Source organism: Plecotus auritus, assembly GCF_963455305.1.
Source record: "Plecotus auritus genome assembly, chromosome: 2".
NCBI lineage: Eukaryota > Metazoa > Chordata > Mammalia > Chiroptera > Vespertilionidae > Plecotus > Plecotus auritus.
In genome coordinates, this window is record NC_137771.1 from 178,401,912 (window position 1) to 178,421,739 (window position 19,828).

Genomic DNA, 19,828 nt, shown 5'->3' on the forward strand with positions numbered 1-19,828 from the left:
TGAAGTCCATTGGCCAGAATTAGTCACTTGGGCTGCCACCAAATAATTGGCAAGACAGGCTGGGTGTCTAAATGTTAGGAAGTATATATGATACTTGGGAGCCCTTCCTCAACCATAGTCAATCATTTAATCTCCTCTTAAACATATAGAGTCTACTTAACCCATTCTTATTAGAGACAATCCTAAATCCCTTTCTCTGACTTCACCCAGAACAAAACAAGCTCTTTCAGAGATACTCACTAGTCTTTATCAGATACAGTGTGACTCCTCTTCATTCACACACCTGTTAAAGGACAAGTTATTCACCCTACACAAATCCAATAATTGGCAGAGGATCCGGGACAGGATAACCACAATCAATAATCCCATTCATAAATGAAAAGAACCAGAGACACACAACATCTAGAATGATGACCTTCAGCAGTTCAGAAATCTCACTGAGCAGATATTGTAAAGATCTCCTACCCTATGATGGAAAAAGGTTTCTTGATTAGGGCTGCTAATGTCTAGGAAGAGTCCTTGGCCCATTGTATTGTTTCTGCTGGCTCCACCCTTTCTGAGGGTTTTGCTTTTTCATCATTATTCCCATACACAGTTTATGTACTATATGGGGTAATATTTCCTTCTTGAAGATTGCATGGTTTTCTCAGGTTGCATCCTACTCTTGCAAAGTTGAAGGTTAGGTTTATTTTGTCTCAAAGTGTCAAAGTCATTTTTCATCTAGGGTTTCTTTGGCAATGATGTAATTTCAAAAATTTAGAAAGCTTCCCAACTATTTGCTATCCTCCAAGATTAAAAAACACACAAACAATTTTAGTTATTTTGCATCCTCATCCCCAACTTAGTAGCAGTTGCCTTGACACTACCTGGAAAATACCTTAAAGACTACAAAGTCTGATTTTTGCCCAGTGTTCTTTATTCCAACTGGTATTTACTAAGCCTCTGTCACTTAGTCATTTTATAGTGTTTGGGATCTAGAAACAGTTAGCTCTTTCAACAGTTCAAAACCTTCTATTTTTGAAATCTATTCTCTTTTTATTTGTTTGCTAAGATACCATTTCCTTCCTACATTCATTAATTTCTTGCAATTCTTTGCTACATGTACCCAACATCAACCTAAAAATACTGCCAATATTCTATTTTCCAACCTTTTCTTCCATGCATTTGAGAAGCACAATCTGCATCTGAACTGTGACAGATGTCAGTTGTACCACATATTTTGCTACTTTGTAAAATGTCTCTTCATTTTTCCAGCCAATTATATCCTTTTCTTTGTCTACCATTAACCAGTTGCTGAGAGTGCCACAATTTAGGTTCTTCTTAGAGCAGCAACTTACTTCAGGTTATCAAATTGTATTTTGGCATAAATGAGGCAAAGTACTTTAAAATCTTAGTAATGGTATTTGCTTTAAGATTTATTTTGTGTTTACATGAAGCCTTATTTATGTTAGCCATTTTCCTTCTCTTTGTGCCTACACCATGTGTCCCTGGAACAGAATAAGAGAAATGGAGGCAAGCTCACTTTTAAATGCCAGAATGAGGCACATGATCTCAAACCAACTTAATGGGGTTGGGGAAATACCTGGGACATGTAGAGAAGCACAAGGATTAGTTGGAGCATCCTATACCTACAACAGACATTTTGGGCTTATTTTGCCATCTATATATATAAAACCCTAATATGCAAATAGATCGAATGGCGGAATAGCTGAACAACCGAACAACTGGTCACTATGACATGCGCTAACCACCAGGGGGCGCGCATGGAACATGGCAAGTGTTGGCAGCAGGCAGCAGAGTGCGGAACATGGCAGGCATCGGCCATGGTGGGATGGTGGAGCAGGTGAGTGGGGGTGCCAGACCAAGGTGGGATGCTAGTCGTTGTCATTGGGGTGAGCCTCTGGTGGTTACTGAAAATTCTTTGCTCCCACGCACCGTGGTCCCACCCAGCACTTGCACCGCTGCTGGTGCTGGCCCTGCTCGCACCCACTGCCGGCGCCTGAGCTGCTGCTCACTTGGCGCCATAGCGGGTGCGAGTGGCGGCTGTTGACCCTGATCTCCCCTCAGGGTTTCTCCACCTGCCCCTGCTTCTGAGGGGCGATCGGGGCCAGCAGCTGCCTCTTGCACCTGCTGCCGGTGCCGGCCCCACTCGCACCTGCTGCCAGTGCTGGAGCCACCACTCACACTCACTGCTGGTGCCGGCCCCACTCGCACCCACAGCTGGCACCGGAGCCATCACTTGCACCTGCTGCTGGCACCCCGTGCTGGTCCTGATCACTCGGCACTGTCAGCAGATGCAAGTAGAGGCTGCTGGCCCCTATTGCCCCTGAGGGCTTCTCCACCCCCTCTGCTCTTGAGGGGTGATTGGGGCAGTAGCTGCCACTGCACCCACTGATGGTGCTGGCCCCGATCGCACCTGCTGCCGGCACTGGCCCCAATCGCTTTGTGCCATCAGCGGGTGCAAGCAGGGCTGGCATTGTCAGCACGTGGGAGTGGCAGTGGTGGGAGCGAGGCTGCCTGCGGACAAGGGACTGGGGGCCACGAAGGGAGGAGCTGGGTGGGGGTATGGAGGATGGGCCAAGACCGGCCCCTGTGCCCACCACAGCCTTGTGGCCCACAGTTCCTTTTAAGGTGCACAAATTTGTGCACTGGGCCCCTAGTGTGTAATAAAATTGTCCCAATAGTGAATTGAATAGACCTTTAAATACGTAAGTTTGGAGTTTAGGGAAGCAGCCAAGATTGGAAATATAAATTTGACAGTTATCAGCATATCAATAGAATGAGACCACTTAAGGATTGACTCTAGATGTAAAAAAGAAGACATTTAAAGATGAGTCTCAGTTCACTCCACGTTTAAAGATTGGAAAGATAAGAATCAGCAAAGAAGACTGAGTAGGAACAGCTACCAAGAAAGGAGGTGACAAAGAAAGAGATGCCCCAGAAGTCAAATTTAAAAAAAACAAACTCCTGTTTCTAGGAATAAATAGTTCAACTATATCTGAAGCTATGATAGATCCAGTGAGAGGAGATGTGAGACTTTCCATCTAAACATCAATGAAAAGGTTATTAATGGCTTTGAAAAGAATTGTTCGATGAACTTTTAGTTAAAAAGACATGGTAAAACAACAGGAACTACTGACAATAGACAGCTATTGTGAGGAATTTTGTTCTAAAGGCTAAAAAAAGGGATATTAGCTAGACCAGTTTGAGGGGGAAAAGGAAGCATTTTGTTTGTTTTTAAGCAAGGAGATATTAAAACATATATGTGTGTAGAAGGAACAAAATAAATATTTGTGGTGATAAACATGAGTTAGATGCCCAGATTAGGTCACTAAAACAGTCCACATTATATCTGAAGTGTGGTTCTATTGACACAACTGGAAATTACCATAAATAACAATGTATGAGTATTAAATGAAATCAAGCTTAAGGCAATAGTAACTTACACTTACTGTGAGATATTGTAATTTGCTTTAATTATTTAATACTAGTATATAGTTGATAAACACTTGTTAAATTCTTCCATTCATTAAAAACATACTTAACACCTAGTATTATGCTAAAAACAAGATGATGAATGACCAGACAGACATGATATGACACTGGAATGCTGGCTAAGCTTTTCTTCACATAAATTTAAATGATAGATAAGCATCAAGGAGCTGAGGAGCTGGCTTTAATGGTGATACCATTCAGGACAGCTCCCTTCAACCAGGTTTGAAAATTCTCCCAAACTGTATTCCATTGCATACTTAATTGAACTGCTCATGTCACTTAAGTCTTGGATATGATGAGCAGATCTACATTTTTCTACCAGACTGAAATATTCAAATATATCCAAAGGGATGGAAAGCACACTATAAAAAGAAGATTATATTAAAGAGGCCAAGCTCTTCAGTTTAATGTTTAAAAATAAACTTCTCCTTTTATAGAATTCCAACATGGTTTTGTTTAAAGAAATAAAACGGGTTGAGTGCCTCTGATAGAAATGAAAATAGACTCTTAGTGCTGCCATAAACCTGTGTGTATAATGGTTATGAACACAAGGGTGACAGTCTGCAGAGGGAGTTGGGGAGGGAACTCTGAAAAGGTAGATATTTATCATTTATTTCAGTGTCTTAACTGTACTATGAGTTTCTTTGATTCTTTCATTGTGCATCCCATTAATTAATAGTGAATCAAAGACCCAACTCTCTGAGGTCTTAACTTCACAAACTATATAAATTGAAGCTACTGTATGTCAGGCAATTGATTGGAATTAACCCACAGAAGATTTAACGTGACTTATTAATATACTAGAGGCCCGGTGCACGAAATTCGTGCACGGGGAGGGGGTGTCCCTCAGCCCAGCCTGCACCCTCTCCAATCTCCAATCTGGGACCCCTTGAGGGATGTCTGGATTGGGCCTAAATAGGCAGTCAGACATCCCTCTCACAATCCAGGACTGCTGGCTCCCAACTGCTCACCTGCCTACCTGCCTGATTGCCCCTAACCACTTGTGCCTGCCAGCCTGATCACCCCCTAACCACTCCCCTGCCAGTCTGATGGATGCCTAACTGCTCCCCTGCTGTCCCGATTGCCCCTAACTTCCCTCCCCTGCTGGCCTGGTCACCCCTAACTGCCCTCCCCTGCCAGCCTGGTCGCTCCTAACTATCCTCCACTGCAGGCCTGGTCACCCCCAACTGCCCTCCCCTGCTGGCCCAGTAACCCCTAACTGCCCTCCCTTGCCAGCTTGGTCACCCCTAACTGCCCTCCCCTGCTGGCCTGGTCACCCCCAACTGCCCTCCCCTTCAGGCCTGGGTCCCCTCCCCCAAATGTCTTCCCCTGCAGGCCTGGTCCTTCCCAACTGCGCTTCCCTGCTGGTCTTATTGCCCACAACTGCCCTCACCTGCCGGCCATCTTGTGGCGACCATCTTGTGTCCACATGGGGACGGCCATCTTTGACCACATGGGGGCAGCCATCTTGTGTGTTGGAGTGACAGTCAATTTGCATATTAATCTTTTATTAGATAGTATTTGAAGATTAAAATATTGATAGGATTGGTTTGATTTTTCTGAAACATCATTTTATGACCAGAATGTGAAGACTCCGTGTGAAAAATTATTTAAATATCACCCTGGCCAGTGTGGCTCAGTTGATTGGAATATCATTCTGTGCACCAAAAGACTGCAGGTCTGATTCTGACTAGGGCACATACCCAAGTTTCAGGTTCTATCCTTGGTTGGGGCATGCGCTTGGGGCTTGAGGCAACCAATTGATATTTCTCTCTGACATCAATGTTTCTCTCTCTCAAAAATCAATTTTAAAAAGTGCAACATTTTAAAAAAATTACTTAAAATCATTTGGTGGTTTGCAAAGAGAGCTTTAAACTGTCTTCCTTTTTCTTTCCCTAATAAATAGGAACACATATATCACTGCTTACTTATGTGACTTCCTTCTGGGATTTCAGTTACTCCCAACTATAAAATAGAGGGGTGCATTTAATAGGACAACCTACTATATTTTCTGAACTGTTTTATGTGCATTATAATACATATTACATTATCCTATATAATAAAAGGCTAATATGCAAATAGACTGAACAGCAGAACAACTGGAACAACCAAACAACTGAACAACTGGTCGCTATGACTTGTGCTGATCACCAGGGGGCGTGTGTGGAACATGGCAAGCATTGGCTGCAGCGGGATGGTGGAGCAGGTGAGCGGGGGTGCCAGACCAAGGCAGGGCGCCAGTCACTGTCATCAGGGCGAGCCTCTGGTGGTTACTGAAAATACTTTGCTCCTGTGCGCAGCGGTCCCGCCTGGTGCTTGCACCCACTGCCAGCATCAGCCCCACTTGCACCCACAGCTAGAGCCACCACTTGCACCCACTACCGGTGCCCAGTGCTGGTCCTGATCACTCAGCACCATCAGTGGGTGTGAGCAGTGGCTGCTGGCCCTGATTTCCCCTGAGGGCTTCTCCACCTCCCCCTGCTCTTGAGGGGTGATTGGGGCAGCAGCAGCCACTCACACCCACTGCTGGCACTGGCCCCAATCGCTCTGCGCTGTCAGTGGGTGTGAGTGGCGCCATTAGCATGTGGGAATGGTGGTGGCAGGAGTGGGACTGCCAGCAGACAGGGAACCAGGGGCTGTGGCGGGAGGGGCTGGGCGGGGGCGCAGAGGAGGGCCAAGACCTGCCCCTGTGCCCACTGCAGCCTTGTGGCCCACAGTTCCTTTCAAGGTGCATGAATTCATGCACTGGGCCCCTAGTTTTAATATAATAGTGCTGTCCAATAGAACTGTATGTGATGATGAGACCATTCTCTAATTTGCACTGCCCATTCTGGCAGTCACTAGCTACAAATCACTATTGAGCTCTTGAAATGTGGCAAGTATGATGGAGAAGTTGAATTTCCAAATTGTATTTAATTCTAATTAGTTGAAAGATTCACATGAGGCTAATAAGTGCCAGATTGAATATCCTGAATATAATACTTTCCCATACTCAAGCACACATAAAATTATTTTATTAAAATCAAATGTTTTACCAAATGTCCTCCTAATAGGTAATTTGTTGTTTTATTTTTTAGCTAGCTTTTGGAAATACTGTGTCTAAAGTTTTTTCTCTGGATGCAAAAACATAAGGACACTAGAACAAGACATATCTCCTTACTCTATAGCTTAAAGACTGTAGTTATTTCAAGCATAAAGGAACTGTGGCATTTATTTTGTGTACTATATCCTTAAGATTTATGTTGCGAACAATGATAAATTAATTGCACTTTGAATGGCATGGGATTATCAAAATGGCTTTGTAGAGCTAAAATTGAGAGTGCTGTATCTATTGTATGCTTTCCATAAATTCATTGTCCATATATAGTTTTGTCCGGTGATGACTATACTATTAAACTATTAATTAAAATATTTTAAAAAACATTTTGGGGCCCTAACCAGTTTGGCTCAGTGGGTAGAGCATCGGCCTACAGACTGAAGGGTCCCAGGTTCAATTCCAGTCAAGGGCATGTACCTTGGTTGCGGGCACATCCCCAGTATGTGCAGGAGGCAGCTGATTGATGTTTCTCTCTCATGGATGTTTCTAACTCTCTATCCCTCTCCCTTCCTCTCTGTAAAAAATCAATAAAATATATTTTTTAAAAAACAACAAAAAACATCTTGGGAAATGAAAATAAGTTACATTGTCTCAATTTATGTGAAAATTATGCATGAGTGTCCTTTCTCTTTTTGATGATTGTGCTATCATCTCTTTCCTGTGAATTGGGACAGTTATCACTACAACTAAATGAATACATTAGGAAGGAGCAGAAATGTATTGTTTATTGGACTCTGAAGAAAGTAGTATTAGATGTCTGAGGGATAGATATGAAGAAAACTTTCTTACAGAACAATGCACTTTTTGGTTCCTTAATTCTCATATTTGCCTCCTTCACATCATCAGAAACTACTTGAGACTCTCAGCATGTCTGTAAGAGATTAGACTCAGTGTGCTAAGAAACAACAAACAACAAAAACGCATTGGCTTTTTTTTGATTTCCCCTCACCCCACATTTATACATTAAACTGCTCTAGCTTATTTCATCAATGCAAGACTGGGAATCCAACTTTAGTTTTGTCTGCCACTCGTGCTGGCACAGAAACTTTATAATTAAAGTAACTTTATAATTAAAGAATATTAATGACTACAATAGCTGGCCAGATGAGCCTATACATATCCCTTACTTCATAATATGGAGGACATACATGCAGTTTATCTCTATAATATGAATTATTTGGTGCTTAAAGATAAAGCTATCCCATAAGACAAAATAAACAAGTTGCTTAAAGTGAAAAAAAATGCATAAAACAGACCAAGTTGAGTAATATGCTTGTCGTGCTATGTATACACTTGTTAGGAGCCACTCTAATGTACATAAGGATTACTTGCTTAATAATGCCTGAAATGTTCCCATTTATTTACACCAGTTGTGAACACAAATATATGATCATAAAGAAAGACAAGATATCTTGTTTTCATCATCTCATGTTTATTAACTTTGGAGCAGTTGAACAATATTCAAGCATTTTGAACCTTTTGGGGTAATGTCATTCAAAAAGCATGTGACACTTCTTCCTTTCAGAAGCTTCCATTAGGTTATCTTTTAGTAATTGATTTTAAGAAATTTAATTCCCTAAAGCTATCTGGAGATTAAAGGTCGAATTTGCTAAACTTTTGTAGTGTCAGTAAATTTTAAGACAATGTAGCCAGGAATCAATATCCTGTCATTAAAAATTTGATCATGTAATTAATGCCAGAACTCAGAAATCTATATTCACAATTTGCTTTATGAAGCCTCACACGGGAACGAAGAGAAAAAAAGGTAATGCACTTTTTTGAAACTAAATGAAAAGTCTTTTCTAGCGACTTTTCTGTGAAATATAACTGGATTTAGTAATATACAATACATTGGACAAATAAATGAGATGACTCGTCATATTCCTAACAGAAATTTTGTCTTAATTTTATGCCATGTTAAAAGAATGTCTTATTTTAAACTAGTATGCTGCTGATTTATTTTCTGGTCAGTATAAAGTAGTGGTAAAAATTAAAATTTGAAATAATATAGTTACAGGTGGAGAAAACATTTTTTCTTCATTGGGAGTCTTGTGCATATATTATATTATGAGACAAGTGCATTACATATTAGAATAGAATATAAATCAATATATTGTGACCTCTTATTTTAATTAAATTGGATGTCATAAGCATAATTTTTAATTAAAAAAATGAAAAAGATAGAAAATCAATGTATTTAATTCAACTTAAATCTTCACCATGAAAAATGTTTAGGTTAAAATAGGTTTGAATACCTTTTGTCAAAGCATGAAGCAGTAGCACCCAGGTGGATTACAGGCTTACAAATACGCAAATGGGAGAAAAAGGAAAGAAAGTGCTTCCAAAGAACAGGAAACATTTTATAATTCATCAGAAGGTTAGGGAAAGGTGGGCAAGAGAAATTATAACTTCTTCTTAAATAATCCTTTCAAACAGCGATTCCTGCAGAATATCTGCCCATGTAGCACTGCTAACTCTCTCATGCAATTTTATGAAAAATAGAATTGGTGAGCTTTCTCAAAATGTATCTTTCTTTGTTACAGCCCCTCTATCACAATTAAAAGAATAATTCATTCACTGTTTTTCTTAAACTTTAAATTTGACTTTTAGCAGTTGAAAAATTTTCTCTAAATCTAAAAAGTTATATACAAAACTATTACATATTCTAAGTACATATGTTCATTTCTATGTTTATTTTAATCTTTGGATTGTACATTTATTCTTTTTAGTTAAGGAATTAACAACTACCCATTTATCTCTTCTTCTTTCAATATAAATAGACCTTTTCATAGCATTCTTCATTGTATGCTAAAGTAAAACTTTGTTCTCCTGGCCAATTTTTTTTTTTTAATCAGGTCTGTTTGGCACTGATTACCAGGGTTTAAAGAAGTGTTTTCCAGAGAATTATTAATTTCTCCTAATATGCTAAATCTCTGGTTCATGAATAAGTTATATTTGTGTTTGTTTTTTTGTTAAATATATTTTTATTGATTTTTTACAGAGAGGAAGGGAGAGGCATAGAGAGTTAGAAAAATCCATGAGAGAGAAACATTGATCAGCTGCCTCCTGAACACCTGCTACTGGGGATGTGCCCGCAACCAAGGTACATGCCCTTGACCGGAATTGAACCTGGGACCCTTCAGTCCGAAGGGCGATGCTCTAGCCACTGAGCCAAACCAGTTAGGGCTATATCTATGTTTTGAAAGCATATCCAATGCACAAAGCTTAAATTACAGTAACATCACAGTTATTGCTGAGAATCAAACTTTCCAGAATATCAAACTTTGTGCTTTGATAGGTCAATTAAAAATAATTTGGGTCATTTTAAAGAAGTCACTTTCCAATACTTATACTCTTTAATGCCTTATTAAACACAGTATATGAAACAGATTAGGTGAGTCAGTAACATCAAAAAGATTGACTATTGTACTATTGTTAAAATTTACTGTGCTAAAATTATGTGTATTTAACCGGCCTCAGACTATACTGGTGGTCTACTACTTGATATTCTTTGACTTTCCCACACTTTCATCTGTTACTTCTGTGAGTAGTTCTCATAATCAGCCACTGATGCTCTTAATTATCAGTTGTAATTGAGAGAAATGGAAAGTTATTAGGGGACACAGGATATCCAAGCTTGACAGATGAGTAATATCCTTCACTTCCTAACTACAAGTCAATATGCTCTGACCTGCAGGTATTTTCTCAGTTCTCTAGAAGACTAAAATTTATGGGCTTAATTATTGCTGTTTTTTCTTTGCTCAGAGAATTTCTTTTGTTTATTTCTAGAACTGAGACTGAGTTTTATTTGATTGAAAACGACTGAAATTTGAATATAATATGAAAAGTCTAATTTCATAATTATTACCCAAGAAGTCCATAGACAAAGGATAAGAAAAAGTGAAAGCATTAAAGAGAAAATACACAGCATTGTCTTTTTTTTGTTCTCCAATATTGACAGATTGCACCTAAATTTTACAGAAACAAATTAGTCTTCAGTTATTCTTCAACTGCATAAATGTAAAAGGTAAATGCATATAGAAAGCATTTCACTACATCATGTTGTTTGTTTCTTAGAAAAGTAAAGTTTGGGGCCAAGTAACCATTCCTGAACAACTAAAATGTAAATTTAAAAATATCCATGCATTGAAATGATCTGCATAATTTACTTGAGGCTATAATAACACTGGGATGTGATAGACCTAAGTTCAAGCTTTGGAAAGAATTTGCAGAAGGTCAGTTCCTTCAAAGTTTAATCATTAAAGAGTGTGAAGAACATCTGAAGCATCTTCCATGTTTCTGTGACATTTCACCCAAGGAAGTCACACCTGCAAAAATGAAAGTTGAAATGGTTAAAGCTATGGAGAACTCTGAAGATAAGGGGAAATCCACCAACTGCAGCTGAGAAGAGCCAAAACTTTAATTACTTGGTGTTTCATTATGGCTTTTATTTAGGCGGCATATTTTTATTGCAAAAACAACATGCAAAATGGTAATTTCTGATTAAATGCATTACAAAGAGCATTTTTAATGTATAAATGAGGTACTTGTGCTCAAGCCATACTTTCTTTGTTTAGGTACCTGCTATAATCTATTTCTTTTGAGATTTCAATCTTGGTTCAAAGGATGTTGCTGTGATAAACAAAAGAAAGTAAGAAAATCTGACTACTATCTTCTGTTTATTGTTATGATAATACATTGATATTTGTTATACATTTTGCTCTATTTAAAGGAACCAACCATATAATGGCATTTAAACATGATATTTCTGTTATTTGAGTTATGTTCATTTGAATGATGGCATGTTAATATTGTTCTAAAATAAAAACTTCCAGTATAATACAGCAACATTTGCCCCACATTATTTCAAGTCTTAAAGCATGTGATGGCACAGGGGAGCACAACTAATGGTCATATTTCTACCAGATTTCATCAAGTAGGAGTCCTGATTTCAATGGCAGAGACTCAGAACTTGCTACTTGCATCTACAGAATTTATTAAACCTAGACAAATACCTCTCTGAATTTGAGTTGCTTAGAGCTTGGGTCTATTAAAATTTCAAACCTTTGGGCCAATACATTAATGATTTGAGGAGAATATTGAGTAAATATCAGGTTATTTTATTTTCCAAACACATATCAGGGAAGAGATTAGTCATTTTTTCCTGAAAACTAGATAACACACATGAGATGTTTCTACACTTGACCTTAAACCAAGCAAAACTTTCATGATTAGCACTAGTTTCACTTTAGTGTGAAAACTTATAGTGAAACACAGAAGGTAAAAATCCACAAATAAACCTGCTCTAAAAGGGTATACATCTCCTCCCACAAAAGTGAAGCCAAGATTTTTACAAAGTCTGAGATACTGTGTTTGTTTTAGAATTGTATAATTTAGCATCCACAAGACCATATAGATCATAAAGAGAATATTGGCCTAGAAGGCCAGTGACCTAGTTCTGGATCTTGCTCTATCTGAGGTTCTGTAAAATTTGGGGCAAATCAATTTCCTCTCATAGTCTCTGTGTTCTTATTTGTTAAAAAAAAAAAAAAAAAAAAAGATTAAACCAGACTTTATGTTCTTGAATTTTTATTGACTTAAATTCATGACTAAGTCATTACAGATTATTGTAATGACTCAAGTTATCTATTAAAAGATACATGCATTACATTTTCTATATAATCCAAAAGAACACTGTGACAAAAGAAAACAATATACCAAAAAATAATCTTGAAAGTTGAATGGAAATTAGAAATATATATTTTATGTCTTTCATTTTCATGCACTATAAAATGTGAAACTTCACATGAGAAAGTCACAATATATCTGAGAAATCTTGGTGATAATGGTAGGAAATAAGGAATCTATATATATAAAAGCCTAAGTGACCATTATGACTGGATGACTGGCCAACCAAATGGCCGGCCAGTCACTATTATACGCACTGACCACCAGGGGGAAGATGCTCAATGCAGGAGCTGCCCCCTAGTGGTCAGTGTGCTCCCATAGCCAACCTCCCCTGGTCCCTCCTCCAGGCCAACAGGCCGAGGGACCCCATATGTGCATGAATTCGTGCACTGGGCCTCTAGTAGAAACATAATTGTTGAGCAGGTGAACCCACAATGGTTGATAAAAGGGAAAGATAGAGTGTATGATGTTCAATTCTTTCCTAAACTTAATTTTTATGATATTACCATCTCAAGATTTTAATAATAATGTGGTTGTCATAACATTCAACAAAGTCTGTTAAGTGAAGGACTTAATACACTAATTTAAAGTTTATCCCACAGTGATTCTGTAAACATCATATTAATTCAAGTCCCTTTTCATAATTTAGTAGCTATCTGAAGTTCTTATGGTCTAAAACTTCATATGAAAATTTATATTGAAAATTAGAGTCTTATAATTTTTTGTTATCATAACCTGTTTTGGTTTAATTCAGAAATACTAAAATGGATAATAATCAAGGTTGGCTAAGGTAATAGAGTACGTATCTAAACCAATCAAATGTAATTATTTTAATCACAGTGTAATAACATTCTCAATACATCAAGAAACTGGAGGATTGTGACTCTGATTTCAAGGAGTTACTTGATTTTTAATAGCAATTAGCTCCTACTCAAATGTAATGTGGTGATTTTCAACAACCCTGAAGAATGACCATACTTGGTATATTGCTAGATACAAAGTTCAATGTGAGATATAATGATGATGCTTTCCGAAAGCAGTGTTCTTGGCAGCATTCAGTAAGTCTTCCTGTATTTATAAATAGTGGAGGTAGTAATAGTACCTACTTGATGGAACAGGATGATTAAATGAAGCAATGCATATTTTACACTAAGTATAGGGCCCAGCACAGAGTAAATGTTCAGAACTGTATTAAAAGGTATTATCATGTACATGTATTGTTGGTCCAATACCTTCTAGCATCTACTTTAATCTTCACAATACCACTGTGTTATTATCTAAATATATAGGCTATTTCTCTCTATATATATAAAAGCCTAATATGCAAATTGTCCCTGCAGGAGTTCGATAGGGAGACCAATCACTCACTACAACATGCGCTGACCACCAGGGGGTGGCGTGGAATGAAGGAAGGCCCTGGCCAGTGTCCTGAAGGCCCCGATCAGTCCTAATTGCCGGCCAGGCCTGGGGACCCTACCCGTGCATGACTTTCCTGCACCAGGCCTCTAGTAAAGAAATAAAGTATCTTGATGGAAACAAGATAATGAGTGATAGAAGCAGAATTTGGATTACATGTTCTGATTCCATGGCTAATACTCTTCTTGCTATACCATTCTCTCTCCTATGTTCCATGTGATCATAATTCTGGTATTGTTATTTGCAATAAAATGGTGTATGTCACTGGAAAGTGTCTTTTTCATAATAGATTGCTACATTATGTCTATTTTTGAAGATAATTTATTATTCTAACTAAAATTTTAACCTTTGCTTGTATATTAATATTCAATAAGTATATAAGAGTCTGTGATAATACCTAAATCATTTTTAGGGTGAAGTAGGATATTCTTTGGATTCTTCAATGTCACTTAAAATTATTTAGCATCAATATACTAACTGAGTACAGAAATGTTTGAAAATGAATTTACAAACTAGGAAATCAAAAGAGGAATTTATAAACTAGATAGATCAATTAGCCTATTGTGAAATATAAATCAAAAGTTTGCATGCATTGTTACATATTTAAATTGTACTCACAATTGGAATCAGTTAGCCTCTTGAATTTGAAAGCCGATTTCCACCAATCCGATCCATGGGGATACCGAATCGCCTTTTTGGATGATCTACTACTTTCCTGAAACCAACCAAGGAGAACATTTTTAAGCTAAAGTCCAAGTGGTCAATTGTTACTTTTGTTCTTTTATTTCCTGCAGATCGTGGGGCTTTCTTTGAGAGTTGGAATAACTATAATAGTTATCAATCGTCAGCACTCATTCTGTGCCAGACACCATCTCTTATCCTTTCGACAACTGTGGAAGTAGGTGTTATTACCTCCTTTTTACATCTGAAGAAACTGATGCCTAGAGAAACTAAGTAAGTTACCCAAAGTCAAACAGCAGATGAAAAGCTAGGTCTTATCAGCAAACCAATTTGTTTGTTATTCATTCATTTATTATTATTATTATTATTTTACTTAATTCAGCCTTTTCTGCTGATTCACATGCATCTTCTTTTTTAAGTTGGCCTTTAGTTTTGCTAGTTAATGCAGATAACATTGTAAGTATGAACTTACACGATGGTCCTTTAGAGACTAGTTTGATCAGTGGATGATAAATCCCGGGGGGGAGGGGGAGAGGGGAAAATAGTGCTTATCCTTAACCTATCCATACCTCTGCCTCCATTCTTCAGAGTTCCAAAAGACACACCCTCTTAAGTGGTGCCTATTTATTGCACTTCTGGATTTCTTGACATTAAATTAACTATGTATTTTTCAACTTGATAATTTAATGGAAAACATGATCTGTAACTTAGCATAAAATTAGTGGTCAAGAGTTATAAGAAGCTATGCATACCAGTGTGCTTTAGGTCTTCTGATGTCATTGTAAATAATGACTTGAAACAGAGTTTATTCTTGTATTATTATTTATTTTTATTGTATTGCTCTTCATATAAACAACTGTATACCTACTTTTGCCCCACCCTGAGTTTTTCCTTATTTTTATTCACATAAGTAAATTTACAGACTCTTAACTTAATCATTTCCTTGTGGTAGTCAGAATAATGCTCTCCCCCAAGGGATGTAATCCACAGAATCTTTAAATATCTCTTTACATAGCTAAAGGGACATTGCAGATAGAATTAATAAAGATCTTGAGATAAAAAGATTATCCTGGATGATCTAGGTGGGCTCAATCTAATCACAGGAGTCCTTAGAAGTGGAAAATGACTGAAGTGGGTGGGTCAGAGAGTGCAATATGAGGACTTAATTCACCATTGCTGCCCTGGAAGAAGGAGGAAAGAATCAGGAATCAAGGATTACTGTGGCCTCTAAAAGTTCTTAAAAGAAAATAGGGACTTCAGTCCTATAACCAAAAGAACTTGAATTCTGCCAATGACTGAGCAGGGAATTAAGCCCCCCCTGGGCCTCCAAGAAGGAGCACAGGACCTCTGGACTTCTTCTGTACCCTGCTGGCAGACCAGGCAAAAGGGAGAGCACAGAACTGCACGGAGGAATTTTAGGGGCCACCCATCGGCAGGCAATCAATCATGTGGCTGCACCTAATTGAAAAGAAGACTGAAAAAAGTTTTTAGAATGATACACAGTGACTGGTGAGGATACACTGGACTTCTGACCTACACATTTGTGAAATAATAAATTTCTGCTGTTTTAAATCCAAAGTTTTGTGGTAATTTATTGCCATAGCAATAAAAAATGAATACATATGTCTGTATGATTTAGGGTTGATGGCTAAGTGCAATGTGGTTAATATGTAAAAAAATAAAAATAGACTGATGTGATTTGATTCCTTTAACCCTTAAATTTCTGCACTACCACCATTATAACTTCAGGAGAGGGTAAGATGAAAGCCACTCCAGGCTGGAGGGAGTGCTCAGGGGAAGTCCCAGACAAGCAGAAAGAGGAAGTGGGAAACCAGCCCCTTCCAGATGGTTAAGGGATGGGCGAGAGAGGAAGGCAAAGACACCTGGAAAAAAGGGTAGTGCTTCACATGTGTGCTGACCTCCCAAGGCTCCTGTAACATGAGTGGTGCCATGAAAAACAATCTTTTTACTTAAAGAGAAATGTTATGGTCTCATGCACCATTGTAAATTCAAACAACATGTATCCGTCCATACTACCAGTGTGTTGTTGTTTTTTTCAAACATGAAGGTATAATAAATGAAAATAGCATTTTTCTTTCTTTACTACAGTTGATCTTTTTCTGCTCAAGTAAATGAGAGGCAGTTGTGGTATGGTGGAAAGCAAAATAAACTCTCTTTTCCCTTCCTTCTGTCTTTGTTTCATTCTTCCCTTTCTGTCTTTTCCCATATTTGGTCCAAAAAGTATTAGGAGACAGGAGATGGTAGACTTGGATTCTATATGACTCTTCTACTTACTGACAGAGTACATGTTTGTAAGTCTTTTATCATTCTGAGCTTCTCTTTCCTTTTTGTTAAGTTCAGATAATACTTGCTCTACCTGTCTTCTGGAGCTGTTTATTCATTTAGCACGTTTGTTTGTTATTTTAATTGTTTTAAGCATAACCACATGAAATTTGTCCTCTGCACTGCAGATACTGTGGTGAAGACATATATTAGCTATGAGAGCTCACATTTTACTTGAGAGATGTTAAAGAAGTAACACATCTGAAAACATATTAACTCATTTTACTACTCTTTCCTGTCAATCTAGTTTAGTGGTTTTTGAACTATTGGTAGCTTACTATTTCTATGAATAAAAGCTTTATAAAAAACAGCAATATCTAAAAAGTTAAGTGAAGAATTGTCTCAGTGAAGTAGTACCTACCTTCCCCAAATATGTGGCCCCTGAAAAAACTTCCAGGCACACTGAAGGATCCTGAGGGCAGAGTTTGAAAACCACTGGTCAAGTGGACAGAGACCCAGGTCATGAATGCTTTTGTTTTAGCAATCAATCTATAATTACTTTGATTCATTTTATCAAATTTGGATTGGTTGCAAATGCCCACAGTTATCTTCAACTCAAATAAGAAGGACAAATAAAACAGATATGAAAAATCCATTCAGTATTTAAAGTGTTTAGCACTAATAGAAAAATGAAAGCAATTATTGCCATAAAGCAGATACACAAAAAATGAAATGATCATAGTTCAGTAAGTTAAATAATTTATCTGCAGTCTCCTATTCATTCAGAATTGAAATGGTAAACTAGTATTTTATCTTAAAATTTTTGCTGATATGAAATATATATAGTATATATAGCATTACTACACTCTATAACATATACACTGACAAGAATACACAGTATGTAGAACATAAACATTAAGATAGAGAAATATTCTTAAGACCAAATGAGGAAACTGTACTTTCTGACTATGTAGTCCCTCTTGTGACAAAATAATGGTATGACACGGCATATATATGCATATACACATGTAACCCAATCTACCCTTTCCATTTTAAGCTATTCTGAAAGTAGTTTAAGGATAAATAACATCAAACTAGTATAAAGAGAATGGACTGTTTATTTTAAATATAACTATAAATTTCACACTAAAATATAGACTTTCTATTCCTAACAGGATTTTCTTAACATTTATATTTTTTGATAATTCAATTACTGAAAATGTTTTACATCCTAAAGCAAGTTAGAAAAATTGTACTTAAACCTTTTGTTGAGAATCACTTCACACATACAAAAGAGTTTATAAATGTATCAATATTCAGTTTAAAGAAAAATAAAATGAACATCCTTATTGATAGTACCAAATTAAGGAGCAGAATGCAACCAGTACTTTAGAAGTCTCCAATGCTCCCTTCCTCTCATGGCTCAGACCCAGAGGTAATCTGTAGACTGAATTTTGGTCTAATAATTCCCTTGATTTTCCTTATAATCCATACACATTCTTCAAAACTCTCTAGCTGAGATGGTTCTAGAATTTTATTTAAAAGTTATGTATTTAGCTCTGCCAGCATTGCTCAGAGGTTGAGCATTGACCAGGAGGTCATGGTTCAATTCCCAGTCAGGGCACATGCTAGGGGGTCATGGTTCAATTCCCAGTCAGGGCACATGCTAGGGGATCCCCTGTAAGGGGTAGACAGGAGGCAGCTGCTCAATGATTCTCACATCATTGATGTTTCTATCTCTCCCTCTTCTCCCTCTGAACTCCATAAAAATATATTTAAAAAAATAAAAGGTATGTATTTAGAAGTCTACTTTTTTCAGCAAATAATATAGGTTTTGAGATTTGTCTATGTTAACATGCATAGTTGCTGTTGCTTTATTTTAATTGTATAATATTTTATTGTATGAATATATAACAGCTTATTTATACATTCTACAGTGGATGAAATTTTGAGGTTTTTTTGTTTTTATTGTTATGTACTGTTCACCTGAAAATGTTGCTATACAAACCTGTAGTGCAAACTTGAGGATCTCTTTATAGTATGTCTATATGTCTATATGTCTACATGTAATTTTATTATATAGTGTCAGGACTTTTTTCCAAAGTTGTGCCAATTTATATGTCCAAGAGTAGTACACAAACATTCCTATTATTTCAAATTTATGCCAATTCTTTTATTTTTGCCAATCTCATGCTTTTGTAAGTGTACCTCCTTGTGGTTTTAGTTTGCCTTCCCTGAATCCTAATGAAGTTGCTCACCTCTTCATTTGTGTATTCCCCATTTGAATTTCCTCTTTTGGAAGTGCCTGTTTGTCTGTTGCCTGTTTCTCTATTGGTTTGTTTTTCTTTTAAATATTGATTTGTGAGAGGGTTTCATATACTGTGCAAATATCCTTTCCCATTTGTGGTTAGTCTTAATTGTATCTTTTATGAAAATTTTTAATGTTGTTATTTTATTTTATATTTTTAAAAATTGTATTGAATTTATTGGATTGACATTTGTTAATAAAATTATATGTTTCAGCTGTACAATTCTGTAATACAGCATCTAGATATTGTATTGTGTGTTCACCACCCCAAGTCAAGTCTCCTTCTATCACCCATATATCCTCCCATACCCTTTCCTACCTCCCACCATTCCCCTTTCTCTCTGGTAATCACCATACTTTTGTGTCTATGAGATACTTTTTGTTTGTTTGTTTTGTTTAATCCCTTCACTTCCCCCCTCCCAACCTCCCAACTCTATCAATATTTTTACATTTTGATTATTAAATCATCTCTACTTCAATGTTGTGAAAGTGTTCTATGTTATTCTAAAATCTTTTTTAGGTTCGCCTTTCACATTTACCTTCTTAATCCTTTTGAAATTATATTTTATTAATAGGATAAAATAGGGGTCATGTTTCTTTTTTTCTATATTTATACCTAATTATTTATAAATTTTAGGTTTAATTTATCAAATTTTATGGGAAATCCTTTTTGCAGTTTTACCTGCAATTATATTGAATTTAAGGTATAAGTCAATTTGGAGAGAACTGAAACCTTTATGATATTAAACTTTACTATCCAAGATCATTTACTGAGGTTACCTTTGCCTTCTTATTTATTTTTATAATTTTCTCCATAAAGACTTCCCATATTTTTTGGATTTGTTGTTGTGATATCATTT

At 37.1% G+C, this 19,828-nt stretch overlaps 1 protein-coding gene across 5 annotated transcripts in view; it reads right to left on the reverse strand.

The window, feature by feature from the left end:
* Nucleotides 1-6,390: 6,390 nt before the first annotated feature.
* Nucleotides 6,391-19,828, reverse strand: part of OSTN (osteocrin) — a 45,718-nt gene continuing 32,280 nt past the window's right edge. For 2 of the 5 annotated variants that reach the window (XM_080657402.1, XM_080657401.1), the window contains exons 4-6: nt 17,082-17,132; nt 14,315-14,411; nt 8,012-10,920 (exon numbers count right to left, since the gene is read on the reverse strand). In XM_080657402.1, coding sequence (XP_080513528.1) covers nt 14,327-14,411; nt 17,082-17,132 — 136 coding nt within the window. In that variant the 3' untranslated portion in view covers nt 8,012-10,920; nt 14,315-14,326. Of the gene's footprint in view, nt 6,942-8,011; nt 10,921-14,314; nt 14,412-17,081; nt 17,133-19,828 lie in introns of those variants that run through there. The other 3 variants (XM_080657404.1, XM_080657403.1, XR_013960003.1) reach the window with 2 other exon arrangements.